We start from the raw sequence: 19,060 nt of genomic DNA, 5'->3' as shown, positions 1-19,060 counted from the left end.
ACCTCCACAGTCTTCATCAAAGAGCAAGAGACAGACTCACCTCACATGACACAAAACAGGCTTAAACACAGGCTTAAAACACAGGTTAAGGCCACCAAGTCCAAGGCGTGCTGCTTGTTGACCCAACATGAATCAGGTGTACGGAGGGCAAAAAAAATCTGCTGCTGGGCGTGGCTGATGGGCGAGTTGGCCGAGCGCAGACCCTGGCGCTGAGAGAGCGTCCTCCACGCCCACAGGGCTGGCAGGCAGCGCACTGAGGCATTCCAGCCCATTCAAAACAAACATGCCACTCATGCTGAGGACAGCCTTACACAAACATTTGGCTCTCATTTGAACAGCAGTTGTTAAAAGAGACTGAGAAGAAATGGGGGTAACAGAAACCTGAGGCTCTGGACCCCTCCTTCCATCACCCTGTTCAGCCAGAGGAACTACTTTTGTTTCATCGGCAAACCAAAAGGGCGTCTCAGAAACCCCAGTCTGCTTTTTTTCCTGTTTTTGTGCTTTGACTGCAAGCTGAGCAAGTTAATCATGCGCTGGGGAGAGCCAGCGAGAGGCGGCACAGACAGTGAGGCGCAACAGCAGGGACTGCCACGGGAGCCCACCTGATCTCGTTTATCAGGCCCCCTTACCCACACTGCACCGGGGCGGGCGGGCAGGGCATGCAGATGAATAACGGCATCTGTGCTTACAGATGCCGCCACAACCACACAGCTCCACAGATGACTAAACAACAATATATATATAATTTTTAATGCACATTGGCAGGTGTCCATTTTTATAATAAAATGGTGATATCGCTTATTTCATCATTTCATTGTTTAGGTAAGTTTGTAAAAACTACTGAGGTCCTCTCACTTGTTAAAATTAAAAATGTTAAAAAATAAAGGAGCTGTAGAACTATCTAGGTCATTTCCAGGTCTATTTCTCGATGTCAGTGGTCCAGTTTGGAATCTAGGAACTACACGTTTTACAAGATCGCAGATTGACATCTTAAAATTGACAACATAAAAATATAATATAATACCACACAGAGAGATGAACATTTATATCATCAGTTTTAGACTCCTGAGAAACAGTTTCTGCATTCACAACCTCAAGAGCTCTTGCTAATCCTGCCGAGAGAATGCTGGATTCTGCCGCCAAACTAAGTTTTAAAGGTCCATTAAGTGGAAAGACACTGGCAGTGGCTTGGTCTTTGTATTCATTAGCCATTTTATGGATGTTTTATGCAGTACCAGCCTGCAGTAACTTCAGAAAGCGTGTACTGCAGTGAAAATTTGCCAGACAGCCCACGCGGCCGCCCTACTCGAGCTCAGTCATATTTTGGCGTTGTTGAAATGTGAGTCAGACAATGTAGGCCCTGGTACCGAATGCTGATTGCTCAACATCACAGTAGGTGGTGCTGTGCATGACGAGGCACCTATATTTTGAAGCGGTGATTCTTAACTCATTACATGTTAAGCCTCAATTTTAAGACACAATGAATTTGCAATGAACATTCAGAATGATTCTCTGTATTACAATGACTTCTAGCAGTCCGGAACCTACATCAGTCATGTCCGCTTAGGATTTTCAGTAATTTACTAGGGTCATTCTCTATTCATTCTTTGAATACCACCCAGTTGGCATCATTTTGGAATAAAAAAGGCCTAATCAGGTAAAATGAAGGACCATGAAATAATAATCACATACATATATATAAGAATGCAATATTTCACAATTATTTGCTGTATATTAAAATGTGTTCATTTATTTCACAATTTTATGTTGTTATTATATAAAAATCGTTCTTATTTATTTATATCATTACGTTTTACATTTATTTAATTCTGTACACTTTGGAGTTCCATAGTTAACAACATTGACGTTATTTCTGTAAATTGCCGCAGCACAATAGCCAAGGTCCCTGCTCACAGTGAGTACAGGGAACACTGCGGTTCAGAGTATAAAATCTGCACTAATGTTTCTATTACAATTCAGCTGAGATGAGAAATCATTTAACTCTAATTGGGGGGTGGACCGACCATGCACTATAATGCTGCACAGCTGGAGTGTCAACTGCACTTCAACCCACGCTGCTCTGAAACCACCACATTCATCACTAGGCTCTACACATAGACGTAAGTCTAGTTAAGTGAGGGCTGGAAAGAAAACATTGGCAGGAGGCGCAGACATCCATAGCACAAACGACACATACCACTGACTGCCCCAAAGCCAAACATGCTTTTCCCATTTGCCTTCTCCTCACTAATGAATTACTACGAGGTCACAGCATTCAGGAAAAATGTGCGGCCAGGATGTGTTATGACTGTGTTACAGTTCATTACAGATAGGCACAACATTGATGATTGTAAATCTGCAAAGCGCCATCCAAGGAAAAACGACGCATCGCTTCAGATGCCGGTCGACTTTTTGTGTGCACTGTGCTTGATGTGTATCACAATGACAAAAAACTAAATAAATCATTTGTACCTTCAGTAAGTGTGTATTGACCTGAAATTTTACCAGACCACCCAACTACAGCTCAGTCTACCTCGGGTCATTAATACTTTTACACCCCTGATTGTGATGTGGGAGGTTAAACACACATTACACAATGTGTGGAACAGGTCACTTTCCTACTCAACAGGAATGACTGGGAGTTGGTTGTTAATGGCAACTAAATTCTTGTGAAGATGACATGAGGCTGCAGGCCCGGGGCTGATAATTTGCACTCTGACATCACCAGGCTCCACCTGCTTCTTTTTGACATCCTGCAATGTATAGATTCTGCCGCTCATCACCAGCAACCCCTCCCTTGTCCAGCTATGGTCCGCTAGCACATCTCATACGGAGCAGGACAAAAAAAAGCAAGACAGAAAAGATACTTCCTCTGGTGATGTGTTATCTTAAGCCTGTGTGTGAGAAACTGTTACAGAGAAAACCAAAGGGAGGGATGGAAGGCAAATTGCAGGAAAAAAAGTAAAAGTTTGTTAGGCCACACAAACTCATGTAAAATGATCACTTTCAGGTGAATGTGACTGCTTAGCTGGATCCCTACTTATCTTGGCCCTTCTCTGCATCAATATCGGTTGCACATTAGTACGGAAAAAAGGTGACCTGGTGAAGAGGGAATTAAATTACGAACAAGAGAACGTTAACCTCACTAGACCTTAGTTAAAAGGGCAGTAACAGATATAATCGGTATCACAATCACTCACCTTGTACCCCCCCCCGTGAAGACCATCTGTTCTCAGTCTCTCTCTCACACACACACACACACACACACACACACACAGGCGCTTGTGTGCCTGATTTAATGAAGTACGCACCTGCTAATCCAGGTTTACGGGCTCTCGAGTTGCACTCATTTAGTGGGTGCTAAAATCAACACGGCGCCGGATAATCGCGCCGAGCTGCAGGCTTGGCATATTTACACAGCGGCGCTTTTATCTCTCCGCTGCGCTTTGATTTAAAGATTACGCCTCGCTTCCAGATATCAAAGTCAATAGCCCGTACAGTACAAATCCCAGCCTTCCGACTACGTGCGCCGCCGCGAGCCGGAGGCGGCAGTCAGAACCACAGCAGCCACCAGGCGGTTTGTTGACTCTGCTGTCAAGGACTGCAGGGAGGCGAAGACTGATTGGGATGCCGGCACGCCGAAGACGAGAGAAGCACTGAAGACGTTACAGCCGCCGCACGCGGCTCAGCCTCTGCAAGCACGACTCGCTTGGCGGAACAAATTATCGGGAGTGACTAATTGCCCGGTCCCGCAAGCCTCTCGACGAGGAGGCAGATGATCAATCGAACGTGGCCACGATTAAATAATAACTCCGGCGCAGAGTGACGGGCTGCTGCGGGTGGCTGAGACGCCAGAGATTTGTCCTGAACGTGATCCTGCTACTGAGCTGACAATTACAGCTGCTTTATTAGTTTATGCTCAAGGATCAAGGACAGCAGTCACTCTGCGGCCTTTACGTTCGCAATACCGGCAGATAAACCGGAGCGTTGGGTTTCCCTCGCTTACCCTAACAAGCTCAGGTAACCCAACCAGCGACCGATGATGTGGGTCAGCAGCACATGTGCTGCCTCTTGTGAAGAAGAATTCCTGTCTGTACAGAAAAACTGCGGTAACACATACACAGAAAAATGACTGAGATTACACACTAATACCATGTTCAAATTAAATATTGCTTCTAAGATTGTGGTCATGAAATTGATTCTTATACGGGAGTTTTACAAAATTGTTAAAAAATGATTTGCTACGAGAACAATTGACCCGCAGCAATACAAAGTGCAGTCAGTCATCGCCTTCACCCACAGCGCATGCAGTTAATAAAGGACGCAGGAGGAGCAGATTCCTCCATCGCTCTCACCTGCCTGGAAGATCCGAGCAGCATCTTGCACAGCAGTGGTCACCAAAGAGAAGTGTCTGTAGAGAGGATAACACAAAGCTCTTCTTCCGAAAGACACCAGAACATCCTGCAGGGAATGATAGTTCTGAACCGCCCCCACACACACACACACACATAAAAGAAATAGGGAGATAAAAAAAAAAAAAAAAGTCAGTGCACCGTCTTTGCGCAGTTTTAAGTCATTTGACCTGAGAAAAAGAAAAAGTCAAAGCCAAAAAAAAAAAAAGAAAAGAAAAGCCAGACAATCCTTGTTCTTTGCAAGGCTGAATAAGCACGGCCCTCTTAATTACTGTGATTTGTGCTCTAATTGCTCGTAATGACTTCCGTTTTATGGAGGGCAGGCAGTAGAGCAACTCTTAAACACCTCTGAAGCAGCAGTCTTAATTGTTAGCAGTCCAGACAAGTCTTCCTGCCAGTGGGCAGAAAAGGAGGAAAAATTAAAAATCCGCCTCCTCCTCCACCGCAACCTCCTGTTGGCTCCTTGTCTTTCGCTCTCAGCTGCTTGTACAGAGTCTGCTCATCCTTGCATGCCATCGAGCCCCAGGAGCTCCCTGTGGGCTGCTTCACAGCCTGTTGAAGCAGGGCGGGTCGGGCAGGGAAGGAGAAAGGAGGAAGCGAGTGGGAGCGCGGAAGCGCTCTTGCCGACAGCTGGAGGATGTCATTAGCACCTCCCCCATTATCACCATTAGAGTGAAGAGCGGCTCTCCGATTACCACTCCTCATTGTCTGCTCTGCCGTGGAAATAAATAAATAAATAAAAAGGTGGGAATTAATGGCTTGTGCAAGGAGAGAAGCATGAACGCACCCACTCAGGTCTCGTTTTAGCCCCACACACATCCAGACAGCATGGCTCAATCTACCTCTCTTGTTCACGCTGGTGATACGATCTTCAACACCCTGCTTTCATCATCTGCAGATTCTGTTTGCCTACATTAACCTACATAATTGTTGCTGTTGTTCAACGGATGGAAAATTGTTCCAATAAATTTTCCCTTCCCAAAAGCCCACATCTTCATAATGATTGAAGAAAAGTATTTTCCCGAATATCCTGATTTATCCTGAATTATCTCCAATTATTAGAAAGAGAAACAGTGCAAGAATGCAAGAAAACTAACTTCATTTATACAATACTGGTTTGGAACTTCAAGATCAAATTTTTAAGGTGCAGTATTGTCTCACATAAGACATTAGAATTTCCTTCAAAAAATGCTGTCTTTAATATGTCTACACATTTTCCCCTCGTTGGCTGTTAAGCCCACCGTGTCCTGTAAATAATTTTTTTCAAGAATCTTCAGGCTGTGAGGGCACTGAGAAGTAACACACAGCGCAGATAGCTCTGGTTTAACTGGAGTCGGCTTGAGTTCAGGATGCGTTCTCAGCCGAGATCTACACACCCTGTAAATAAAGGATTGTTGCAGAGCTGTCAAGGATCAACTCACAAACTGTCAGGTCAAGATCGATAGCTAAATGCTATCTGACTATCCACTAGGGCTGGGAAAAGAACTCGATATTGCAACATATTGTTGTGCTCTCTGATGCAATAAATAAATCGATACACTAACGGCCAATATCGATATTTTATTACAACACAAAATGATTAATTAACCCGTTGTCAGTGTCAGTCACAACCCAATATCTACCATTCTGTTTGCGGGGGGCACTGTTCGAGTAAATAGGGGTAAAGTGGCGCAAACAGCGGCCAGTGAAGAACACAAGATAACTAACAACAACAGAGAAGAAGCGCAGAGAATGGTGGGGGAAAATAAAATAATAAAATCAAAGAGCCACCCACTAGTTTCCACTCTAAAGTGGGTTTTACGAGACAGTCAACGGAAAGACACTGGATAAAGACTATGCAATCCGCAAGAACTGCTTTGCAAAGATAAAATATAACAGCAACACTACGAATCTGCAAGTGCACCTTGTTCGCCATCACGGTGAACTACTCTCAGGTGATCATGAGGGCAAACCAAGTACGTTACAGTAACTTACTACTGACGTTTCAGTATCATGATTTACTCATGTTAATTAATGTTCATGTTGTTTTTTAATGTTCGTGCCCTTTTATCTGTCTAGCTGTACAGTGTTTAAAAAATAAAAAAATTACTCCATAATGTCCCCATAACTGACAAGTGAGAAAATCTTCCCTAGTTCTTGTGCATACAGAAAAACGACAGTAGCAAACCTACTGTTCATAGTTAAACGTAAGAGTTCGGGGAATTCTGTGACACACACATGAATCACTTGAGCCTTTTCTGTTCCTTATTGCCCACTGCTCAGACATCTTCATGATACTGTGCCACTTTAATATAGAGAACTGAAAACCGACTCTATAAATTACGTAGACAACAGGAAAAAAATTCTCCGTTTTGATATGAGAGATGTACATCCGTGCACAACATCAACAGATTCTCTATGTGATGTATGTGAAATTTACATACCTCAAGCCAGCTCAAGGTCCCACTGAGTTTTCTGATCGTCCACGAAGACTCCACCTGCAAACAGAGAGGGGTCTGTCCTGACACCATGTAAAAGGATCAACCTCAAAGCCCGGGGCAGAGCAGCTCTGGAGACCATCACGCGGGCATTAAAAAGCCTGGAAAGTCCATGTGATCGAGCCCAGGGCCACCTGACTGACAGCGGCACACTGAACTCATTAAAAACAGCAGCTTTCATCAGGAGAGCTGAACAGCGGTGAGACCTCGGGCTGGATCTGGCCATTAAAGAGCTAACGCTTTTATCAGAACCTCAATAACCCCAGGCGCCGTGTTAATGTAACGGCAGTAACACGCCGCGCACAACCATTCAGGCCGTAAACCAATTCCTCTGTGATATGAAAAAATTCGCCTTGGGGCTAAGAAATCGAAGAACAAGTATTTCAGCATGGGGAAGACCGCAGTAATTACACTGCACATATGAAAAAGAACATACAAACGCCAGTCAGAGGACTTCTCAGGGGCCATGCAGAATCGTACCTCTTTATCTCATTCACTTTCTATACAATTTTTACACATTAGACACTATTTTAGACACTGATGACAAACCACTTATAAAACACAGACTGGCCCACTTGACGTTGCTGGACACACTGAATAACGAACAACTAATTTTCTCACTGAGCCATGAGTTAATTCTTAACCCGAACAGTTCAATAAATGTACAATACTATTCATAAGGGACACTATTTTCAGATCCTGAGGAGACCTTATCTTACACTTACAAACGACTGCTTGCATAGACAGATTGCCTCTTTCATAAGGCAGATATTCATAAAAGAACTTCAATCAAGGACTTTACTCACTCTATTACAATATATTTGATTATTATTCTCTATAAAAATTTTGAATAACCATTTCTGCGGAGTAAATGCTGAAGACTCAGTCACTGTTCAGATTACTCCATATTATCTCTATAGCTGACAAGCCGCATGGCATTTTGACATTGCAGTATATTTCACAATAATTAGCTGTATATCAAAATGTGTTTAATTATTTCACAATTGTATATTGTTTTGTTGTATCATTCAGTTATTTAGTCATTATGTCATATCTATTTATTTAATTTTGAAAACCTTGGAGTTCCATAGAAGACACTTGTATAGGAAGGGTACAGCTACTACAATATTAATTGCATCATTCTTTGTGGGACACCAAATACACTTGGGCAGAATACCCAGGTATATTAAGTAAAGACACTGTTAAAGCATCACACACTCGGCCTAGAAAAGCCTATTTCATGTTATCACTGATAGACAAGTTGTTCAACAACATGGTCTAAGAAGGATAATCCATTCATTCAAAGGTGTTGTCTAACAGAAGAGGATTCGGTTTTCACATAAAAGGAGTTTGTAAGCTTAAAAACTCATAACAGAAGGAAAAACCAATCCATGTATAATGAAAAACCCAAGCAAAAGCTGTAGAAAAGACGAAGTGCACTCACATTGAACTCTCCCTCTGTAGTGCGCACTTCATAGGTATAAGCCAGGATGATGTCCACTAGACTAAGCCACACGTGGTGGAGGCTCTGCTTGTCCAGGTGGTAGGAGCGGTTTGTGAACTTCCTCATCTGTTCCTTCTCTTCCTCAGAGAACATGACCACTAGTGACACAGAACATGGAACACATCAGTTCCTGGGAAATGCAGAAGAAATCCTCACACAAGCTAGAGTAAAGACCAGGCAAAAAGGACATGGTTTTTGGAAAGACCTACCCACACTGCCCACAATCTGTTGACTATAGGTGCTTTCTTCATTCCCCAGACAAAGACACAGCACATTTCTAGAGAGGATGAAGCTGAAACAACTTCAGCCACTTACCTGTCATGCATCTACAATTAACACATATTACACATATCTATAAATAAGCTAAACGGACATGGACTAAACAAGAGATATCTGCATGAAATGAAATGAGATTTGGATCTGGATCTGTTCAGGGTGTGTGTGTGTGTTGGGGGAGGAACACAGTGCTAGGATCTGAAACCAGTCCTGTAAAACCTGGGTAAACAGCAGGAGCAAAAAGCCAGAGTCAGCACTTTCTCTGCAGCTGAAATGTGAACTCTTCTCCCACTCACCCACCTCCCTGCCTGCCTGTCAACCCCAATATGGAGCCCCTGAATGTGCAGGAGGCTCTGGACTGGGGGCTGGAAGACTTAACACACACACACACACACACACACAGAACGACAGCGGTCTGGAATGGTCGACTCTGGCTAGTGTTTTGATCCTTGGCTCTGCTGCGAGGTGGATTCCTGCAGCATGACGGCAGCAGGGGCCCGAATGCAGCACCGCCAAGGCACTACCTGGATCCCACTTCACTCTTCAGCTCAAATGAGCCAAGCCAGAGTCAATCAACTCGGGCGACCCGCAAAACAGCACGGCCACACATCCTGCCAGCAGCCGGCACCCAACTTCTACAGCAACGACAAACCGCAAACCACAACCAACCCAACCATACTAATGTCACATTACTGTACCCTGAACATGAATAAAGGATCCACAGCAGAACATACAACTGCCCTGATACGCAAAGGCTATCCATGCTCATCCATCCATGAGCTCATGACAGCCTGCTCTCATTACACTGCCATAACATGAGCAAATCATGAAGTCAAATCATGAAGATTCGGTCCGGTCAGTAAGTTGAGGCAAATCATGTCCACAAGACAAGACTGCCCAGCTGAACACTTGAATTAAAGTGCTGATCGTCTCTCTACATGTTTAGTTTGGTAGAGGGCGTGGTCCCAACATGTCTACAGCAGATCGTTTTTTGATGTTAGTGAACACCCCTGTGCAGAAAAGCTAGAACCAAGTGGAGCATTTATGTATAAGTGACATTTGGGTGAAGTCTTCCACGAGCGAGATCGCTTTTCCAGGCCTTAAAGCAGGCGATGTTCAAAGAATTTTGTGGTCGCAGAACATTTCCCCTAAATTCAGGGCAAAATTAGAAGAGTTTTGCTACAATAATAGTGCTCTCTCATCACCTCAATCATTCAGAGTAAGAATGTAATCTGAACAGCGTTCTTTTAAAAGGTCTTTAAATCTTCGCTCGAGCAAATAGCGACGTGCACAGTCAATGACCAATAGATAAGCTCTGCCACAAACAAATCCAAACTAGAAAAAAAAGGACTACCCTGGCTGAGAAAAGGACAGAAAAGAGAAGTCCTGTTAATAGTGCCGCATGCGCGATTCAGTCTTAGCAAAAATATAGTCTTTGACGTAAAACTTTATGATTTGAGGGTATCAGACTTTAGTCTTTCCGTAATGTCTGATGTATGGGTAGCATTACTTCAGTGGAGAACTGGTTTGAAGACAATAGTTGACATTTATTTCCCTCAACACCTCTTCAGCACCACCACAAAACTGCCACTGCACAGCGGCAGGACGGTGGCAGAAGCCCTGCCGGCTCACAGCTCTTCAGAAGAGACTCAGAAATCAGACAGACGGAGTCCATTTGAGTTTAACATGAGGCAGCAGAACCTCCAAGCACCACCAACTCCACCTCTCCGACTCAGTCCTACTTGACAAGACGCCGCTGCGTTGACCATCTCTACAAGCTATCTGAGCATCGTTGACGCATCATGGTGAGGGGTAAAGCCAAACTAAACTGGCGATCGATAATCATGCCAGTGAGGCAGAACCCCTGTTCATATCGATCTAAAAGTAGAAAGGACCTGACAAGTTTCCAAAAGCCTGAGACACGCCTGGATCACCCTATTATTAGTCATTCAGAAACAGCAGGGCCGGATCGGCCCCCTAGATAACCCCGGCAACGGCCGTCTCACACTGCACTCATTACGCATTCAGCACCGCACTTCAACAAGATTCTGCATCAGTCCGGTTCTCCTTCCCGGCAGCCTAAACCAGACCAGTCAGAGTGGATGAAAATGGCGTTAGATCAGTTCGTCAAACAGTCAATAATAATCCAGACTTAAGCGTGGGGCTGAGTACTCCTGTGCAACAAGGGAAGAAAAACATGGATTCCACCAAATTAAGGCATGTTAAGAAACACACCAGAGCCAAGAGGCTGAGGCAAGTGGATCAGGCAGGCTTAGTCATGTCTGTCTGGTTACGGACACACCCAAATAAATGGTTTTCCAGGATCCTATAGGTGGAAACGGCAAGCTGTTAATGTGATGTGACTGAATCATAAGAAGGAAAATAGATCATATTCAGACTGCAAGCCCGGGAGGCTGCTGGAACACTCTTAAAAGACGGTGAACATTTAGGGGAACAAAATAAACCCATAAATTCGTAAATTCCACACCCCTACAATTTGGTAAAGACTTTACCACAGGGACTTAATGAAAAAAATGTAGCAAAGTCATCCCAGCAAGAGAAAAAATGGTTCCCCTTTTTACCCAGAAGAGCCTATAGCAACAATTCAAGGAAATCAATCACGAGAACATGCACAAAAAAATAAAAAAAGAGACAGTACTAGGGTGAATGTTCTGGCAATAATGAGACTTCGGGGAAAAGGAGGGGTTGTGGAGTAAAGAGAAAGAAGAGACGAGCAGCGAAAGACTCATTCATGTCTTCAAGTATGTCAGTTTTATAGCCCCTTGTGCCACAGGAAAAGCATTCCAGTCTGAAAAGCCCCCTTAAGTTCCTTTACAATTATGAGGTAGGCAGTGATCACTGATCCTTGATCAGAGCCTAAACCCATGTATAAATGAGGCCAAACATGCTCACCAACTTGTCACTGATATCTAGCACTCTAAAAGGCACTGTTTTCAAATTGGTGCCAACTCGAATCCTGCGAGAACTTTCTCTCTGCTGATTGGTCAGATGCCACGGTTCATTTCAAGCAGATGACAATGAAATTCACCCACAATTCATTGTTCTCAAATTGTGTGATAGAGTCTGGTCCCGTTTTTGGTTCAGTACGTGTTCTCACATGGTCGCACCAGAGTACAATTTGATTCAAACTGAGACCACCACTTTTTGTGGGTCTCCGTGTGGTGGTTTTGATGCACATCTGATTATGATTACTGTGTTCACACTGGACGGAACGAACCGCACCAAGGGGGAAACCAAGTTGAGGTCGATTCAATTGAACTAAAGTTTGTAGGTGTGAAACCACCCTAAATCCCTGACCTTGATATTCAGGCCTATATGAGGCTGCAGGCAGGTCAATGATATCCTGAATCTACAGATTTTGTAAAAAAAATATGTATATTTAAATATATCCACAGACAGGCAGACAGTATGAGCCACACTGATTTAACATTTGGAATTTCAGCAGAGCAGGTCTCTGAAGAAGGATATCTAAAACCAGCAGGCCTTTCTAATTACAGACACAGACATACAAATAAACAAGGAACTGTTAACTCTGAGCACCTTCAACCAGATGAAGTGCTTGAATAGGACCGACTCACCCAATGTGGTCCTCGGTCTATTAACTGTGTTTGTGTCGGTCTGTCAACGTGCGGGGGCAGCTCAGCAGGGCCGATTCTCCGGCGCTGAGCACTGGCTGAGCTGTGGGGAAGTGCTGCACCCCCTCCTGCAATAATCACCCTATCTGTTCAATCTGCACCCCCAACCCCCCCGTTCACCGGAACACTGCCACTTCAGCCCCTCACGTGCACACAGGCACGTAAACCCTCTCCGTTCAGCAGCCGGGGGGGGGGGGGGGGGGGGGGGGGGGGGGGGGGGGGGGGGGGGGGGGGGGGGGGTTAACGCGGCTTTAAGGAGAGTGGGGGCCGGTGCAATTGGATTCTCCTCTCTGCGCCTTTACCTCGGCCATGGTCTCTGGGAAAGGCGGTTAAAGTGAGGAGGAGAAGAGCCCTTCAGCCAAACAAGCTTTGTGGCAAGATTTCTAAGTGTGTCGGATCGCCACGGCAATTTTCAGATGCCATCAGCTGATACGTTGAATGTACACCCAGCGGGTCATTTTTTTTATTTCCGAACAAGCAGCAATTACAGAGGATTTGGAGAATACACGGAACGGATTAGGAGATAAGGAGAGGGGGAGAAATATACTCTCAAATCCCCTCGGCGGTTGAGAAATGAAATAATCTCACTTAACATAAGAGCCACTAATGACCCAAACAAGCGAGTGATTCACTGCAACGCCCGAACATTTCCTCAAATTAGGCAGCAGTCCCAGTCAGCCCAACTCTCTTAGAAATGAAATGTCACACTTTTATTCTCCAGTTGAGTCGCTGAGATAAATCAGCAGCACAAGCACACTGAAGTCCCACCTGCTGGTGAAAACTGTTAGTACAGACCGTACATCAAAAGTAACAACTCCAGATTTCTACTTGCAATTGGACAGATGTACATTGCGGGGACCTATACTCAGCAGTAGATTTACTATGAGGCGTTGTAAACACAAAAAACAGCCACACTAATGAGAGAAAATAAACCCCCTGGGAACACAGCTCACTAATGGTTATCGGGGGAAGAGAAGTAAAGCTTGTATTATTAATGAACATATCTGCGGTTTTAGGGTTTAATAAGGGTCTACTGCTTCAGTAAATGCCTCACTCACTTATTTACTCTGGTAAACAAACCAAAAAAAAAAAAAAAAGTTTAAGCCACTAGTTTAAGACTACATCTCTACTCTGGGGAAAATAAACGTGCATAAGACTCGATGCAGAAAAAAAAAAGTTATGATGTCATATGCTGTCATTTACAATGTTTGTGATAATGACTATTAGTCATAATTAAAAGACACCATGATTAAACCCTGCCCTCAGTAAAAGTCAGCTTTATTGTCAATTCTGCCACATGTACAGGACATACAGAGAATTGAAATTGCGTTACTCTCAGACCAATGGTGCATACAAGAATAGATCTGTATAGATCTGTTGATCAGACCCGGCGATGTTACGCGCTGGTGGCGCATGGGCTGTGCATCCCATAATGCAGTGCGTACTTTGCTGACAAACAGAGCACCCTACACACAGTTCAGAGAGCGCTTTGGTCACTATGAGGCAAGAAAAAAAAGAATTCAGTTCTGGTTCACAACCCATTTGCCATCGACGTGTGAACTGCTCTCATTGCAGATTCAGCTGCATTTTAAAGATTGCGTTTGGCACGGCAATTAATGCGCTGCATTATGGGATATGTATTTTGTACATTGTTGGCAGTTCGTGTCATCGGGACATAATCGTGGATCTTTATGCGGCAATCTTGCAAGATGCTACCAGTGCAACATATCAGTCTGTCAAATTAATCCCTCACTCACTCATTCCTAAGGACTGTCGTGGCTGCCAGAGCCCGTCCTGGAAAACTGGGTGCAGGGCAAAGACGGACCTAGGGCGGGGCCAGGCTACTGCAGATCACACTCTCACACCCATACAGGTGAACATTTTAAAGTCCCTGAATCACCAAACGCACCTGTATTGCAAACTCCATACACACAAGGATTCAAATTCACAACCTTGGAAGAGACACCTTACAACTACACTCAAAAGATTTTTCAACATAAGTTTGAAAAGAGAGAAAAATGCCTTTAAAGTTATTTTATTTTTGCTTGGATCGAAAAATTAATTAAATATGTAAAAATCCTAACATTCATAGCAACAATAAAATTGTAAAACAAGTGAATACACTACAGTTCAGAGAGTGTTATTAGGCATTGGAAAATAAACAAGGTGGGAGGAATGGAGAGTGAGCGAGAGAAGACAGGCAAGGGGACAGGGGAAAAAAATGAATTCCCCTCACATGACAGGCTCTGCTGGGAGTGGGTTTGGCTCAGCTCACTCCACCATGGCTGAAACTTCAGCAGGTTCTGGATTGACTCATCCTCAAACAGATCAGATCTACAGAAAATAACACAACACTGCATTACTGTACATCTACCAGGAATCACGTTAAAAAAACCTGGTATTTTCAGCCCTCAAAATTCTACACACAATGCCCCATAATGAAAAAGTGAAAAAGGTTAGCTGGAAACTGCACGTTTTCTTTTCTGGTCAGTTTCTCAAATCCTTCTTTGCAGGGCCAGTCAAAACACGAACAGTCAACCCTGTCTGAATCCCAGAGCACCGTGATGCAGGTAATAATCAAGGACGTCTCTGTACATTGGTGCATTTATCCTTCCTCAACCCGAGCGGCTTCAGTCTTCCCACTCTACCATGCTGCCGAAATGGTTGTCCTTCAGGAAGGTTCCTTGTGTCTTTTCAAATCATATCTGAATTAACCACAGTGTACTCCAGTCAAGTTGGAAAAAACAAAGATGAACGGTGCAAACTGGAAGCACCTTAGCTCACTTTTAGTGTCAAGTTTCTGAATATGTTTTTTTTATATATATATAATTATTAAATTTGTCATTGTGTGCAAGCAATTTTGAGTTAAACAAAAAGGAAGTCCATGGAGGAATAAGGCTGTTAACATAAAATGTGCAGAAACATACAGGTAGTGGTCTTGGCTGAATGCACTGGTCTCGGAAGCCAACCGGTTCTCTCTCCTCATCGGCAACGTGGCGCGATCCGGGTCTTTGAGGTCAATAACATCGTTCAGCTCCTCCTGATTGAAAGACCAAAACACTTGTTCTAATATTCATCCAGTGGCCCGTTTTCGTCAGCCAATTTACAAACTGCTGAGAGGGCCATTTGCAAGAGACTCTGCAGACGGGACATTTCCCTCCAGTGCTTGGAGCTGCTGAAGTAGAAAATGAACTGGTATCACACGTTGTATGTGTCGAGGCGTGTGTGTGCACCTTTAAACTGTGTGGTGCAGTTTGTAGTTGTAGTATGTTGATCTGTTTGTCTGTATCCGCACAGGTGCCGCCAACACGACACATACACTGACCGCGTGTCACACACTGCCGACATGAACTTAGGGTTCCCAAATAAATATGACACTGTGAATTACAGTAAAGATTCATTTATTAACTATTATTAATCTATCCTGAAAAACAGTGAAGCGCCCACTGCTTCAGCTTTATTATTAATCCACAGTTTCACCTAAATATGCATACGCGGCATTCACGTTTTCACCATGGCTCTTCTGGTCCGGTGACAAAGTTCCCCTATAGAAATGCGTGCCCTGGGAGTACGGGGCCTTAATAGGCTTTTTTCATCACAACAACTGGTATTTGTGTGGCTTACTTTGGTGGAAGCGCCAATGAAGGCTGGACAGTTACGTTCCAGCATCACAGCCTTGCTTTTCTGCACCACATTCATTAGTGCAGTAAATACACAAATACTAAATGGTTTACTGACTAGGTAAACTTCAGGCTTACCTGCAGTCTGCAGAAAACTCCGGATCTTGCGTTTCCAAAGCCGTACTTCTGCAACCCTTTCAGCTCCTCTTCAGAGCTTTCAACATAAACGTGCTGTTCCAGCTGCCAGTCAAACTCCTCATCCTCTACCTCATCGCCTGCTGTCTGACCAGACGCCTCTATCAAACAGATTCAGGAAAGGAATTGAAATAGCCTGAACAATTCCAACTCATAACCTATAATGTAATGAAACACATAGTCTGATCTATGCAGATCTAATGGTGACAGTTCAGAAAGTATTCACAATGCATCACGTTGTGCACATTTTATGTTACAGCTTATTCCAAAATACATTACATTTTCCACAAAATTCTACAAACAACACCCCATAATGACAATGTGGGGAAAAAAATTGACTTGAGGTTTTGGAAAATTTATTAAAAATAAAAAAACTGAAAATCACAGGAAGCTCAAAATTGAGCTCAGGTACGTCCTGTTCCCCCCGATCATCATTGAGATGTTTCTGCAGCTTAATTGGAGTCAAGCTGTGGAAGAAAAAGTTTATTGGACCTGATTTGGAAAGACACACCCCCGTCTGTATAAGGTCCCACAGTGGACAGTTCATGTCAGAGCACCAACCAACTACGTAGTCAAAGGATATGTCTGTAGACCTCCAATAAGGGATTATCTCAAGGCACAAATTTCTTCTGCTTTGAAGGTCTCTATGAGCACAGTGGCCTCGATAATCCTGAACTTTTGAATGAAGTTCAAAACCACCAGGACTCTTCCCAGACCTTACTGGCCACCTAAACTAAGTGATCAGGGGAGAAGGCCCTTAGTCATGGATGTGACCAAGAACCCGATGATCACTCTGTCAGAGCTCCAGAGGTCTTTTGTGGACAGAGGAGAACCTTCTAAAAGGACAACCATCTCTGCAGCAAGCTGACATGGTAGAGTGGTTGAATGAATGCCACTCCTTGGTAAAAGGCACAAGGCAGGGTGGTAGTAGGGGTGGTAGTAGCCTAGTGGGTAACACACTTGCCTATGAACCAGAAGACCCAGGTTAAAATCCCACTTACTACCATTGTGTCCCTGAGCAAGACACTTAACCCTAAGTTGCTCTAGGGGGACTGTCCCTGTAACTACTGATTGTAAGTCGCTCTGGATAAGAGCATCTGATAAATGCCGTAAATGTAAATGTAAATGGTAGTAGCCTAGTGGGTAACACACTCGCCTATGAACCAGAAGACCCAGGTTAAAATCCCACTTACTACCATTGTGTCCTTGAGCAAGACACTTAACCCTAAATTGCTCCGGGGGGGGGGGGGGGGGGGGGGGGGGGGGGGGCTGTCCCTGAAACTACTGATTGCAAGACACTCTGGATAAGGGCGTCTGGTAAATGCTGTAAATGTAAATGTAGAGTTTGTCAAAAGGCAGATGACGAAGTTTCAGACAAAGTCTCAAAAAGATTAAACTCTTGTGTGAACGCCAGCAGTCACATTCAGAGAAAACCAGGAACCGCTCAGCCAGGCCAATACCATCCCTACAGTAAAGAATGGCGGTGGCAGCATCATGCAGTGGGGATTTTGGGAGCTGCAGGAACTGGGAGACTTGTCAGAAAACAGGGAAAGAGGACTGCAGCAATGTCCAGACACATCCTGGATGAAAACCTGCTCCAGAGCGCGCTTGAACTGGAGTTCTGTTCATTTTTCAGCATCTTGATTGAGTTTGAGAGGTGCTGCTAAGAGGAGTGGGTGAAACTGGCCAATCATAGGTGTGCCAAGCTTGTGGCATCATATTTAAAAGGACGTGAGGCTGTACTTGCTGCCAAAGGTGTATCAACAAAAGTATTGAGCAAAGGCTGTGAATTCTTTTGTATATAAGATTTCTTTTTTTATAATAGCATTTAATCAATTTACGATTAAGGCTGTAACATAAAATGTGAAAAGATGCAGTGTACATAACACATCATGAGAGAACTGAGAACTGCTCTCACTTACCTGCCTCCTCTACCAGTGGTTTGGCAGATCTTGATCCTTTGGGAGCTAAGAGGCTTGTAAGCATCTGGAGCCCCTCAAAGTGCTGACCAGTGATTTCCTTAGCAACACGGAGCGTGAAAATTCCTGAAATATAGGAACAAACACATCTTCTGCTGTCTCTCAATATGCTGTCTCTTACAATACAACTGAAGTAATTGCCTTTAAGTCTGAATTTAATGTATGATATGGCGACATTTGACTACAACTCATACTTCAAGTATTCTTCAAGTGACAAGCATTGATTATCTTTCTACCCAAGTAATTGGTCATTAGCAGCACTGGAGAGGAACAATAACGAGTGGTCAGAACTATGAACAAGTGTGACATGTATGTAGTACTTGTGTTTTACTACTGGGTACTTCAATCTAAATTTATGACAAAAGCCATACAAGCAGTTTTAAAACTTGCAGGGATGATGCACGGGACAGAAAACTAGTCTCACTTGTTAAAACCAACTTCCACAATAAAATTCTGTGAACTGTACAAGCCTTCAGACAAAACTATTGCACCAAATAGTTCAGTGTATAACGGGTGTCAAAACTGTGCCGCTCTTCAATAAAATAATGTTTTCACCAATATGTGCAAGTAAAATGACCGAGATGTTGTGAAGCACAGGAATTTACTATTAAATATAACATATATAAACTGAACTTTAACTGTCTGGATTACAATAATTTGATTTGAATTTCATTGAAAAAGTAAAAGTTTTACATCTCGAGAGTTAACAGTGTTTCAGATGTCTGCAAAAGTTCCACATTATCTGAGTCTAACCTAATGTCCTCATGCAATTTAAATAGCTACTACAAAGGTTAACTCTGCATTAACAGCCCAACCTGTTCATGCAGAGAAGTTGGCCTATCAGGTAATGAAACCGACCCATTATCAGAAGGTCGCCGGTTCGAATCCCAAGCCGCCACTGAGCAAAGCACCATCCCCACACACTGCTCCCTGGGTGCCTT

The 19,060-nt window shown here is 43.8% G+C and overlaps 1 protein-coding gene across 2 annotated transcripts in view; it reads right to left on the bottom strand.

Annotated features, from left to right (window-relative positions):
- Window positions 1–19,060, bottom strand: part of shq1 (SHQ1, H/ACA ribonucleoprotein assembly factor) — a 32,899-nt gene that overhangs the window by 11,681 nt on the left and 2,158 nt on the right. For both annotated transcript variants that reach the window (XM_028999578.1, XM_028999579.1), the window contains exons 4-10: window positions 18,063–18,185; window positions 16,084–16,241; window positions 15,253–15,365; window positions 14,562–14,659; window positions 8,334–8,491; window positions 6,836–6,889; window positions 4,356–4,479 (exon numbers count right to left, since the gene is read on the bottom strand). In XM_028999578.1, the coding sequence (XP_028855411.1) occupies window positions 4,356–4,479; window positions 6,836–6,889; window positions 8,334–8,491; window positions 14,562–14,659; window positions 15,253–15,365; window positions 16,084–16,241; window positions 18,063–18,185 (828 nt within the window). The remainder of the gene's footprint in view (window positions 1–4,355; window positions 4,480–6,835; window positions 6,890–8,333; window positions 8,492–14,561; window positions 14,660–15,252; window positions 15,366–16,083; window positions 16,242–18,062; window positions 18,186–19,060) is intronic.

The sequence above is a fragment of the Denticeps clupeoides genome, chromosome 12, assembly GCF_900700375.1.
Source record: "Denticeps clupeoides chromosome 12, fDenClu1.1, whole genome shotgun sequence".
NCBI lineage: Eukaryota > Metazoa > Chordata > Actinopteri > Clupeiformes > Denticipitidae > Denticeps > Denticeps clupeoides.
Note: the sequence above shows the minus strand (reverse complement) of the source record. Positions and strands in the feature narration are given on the sequence as shown.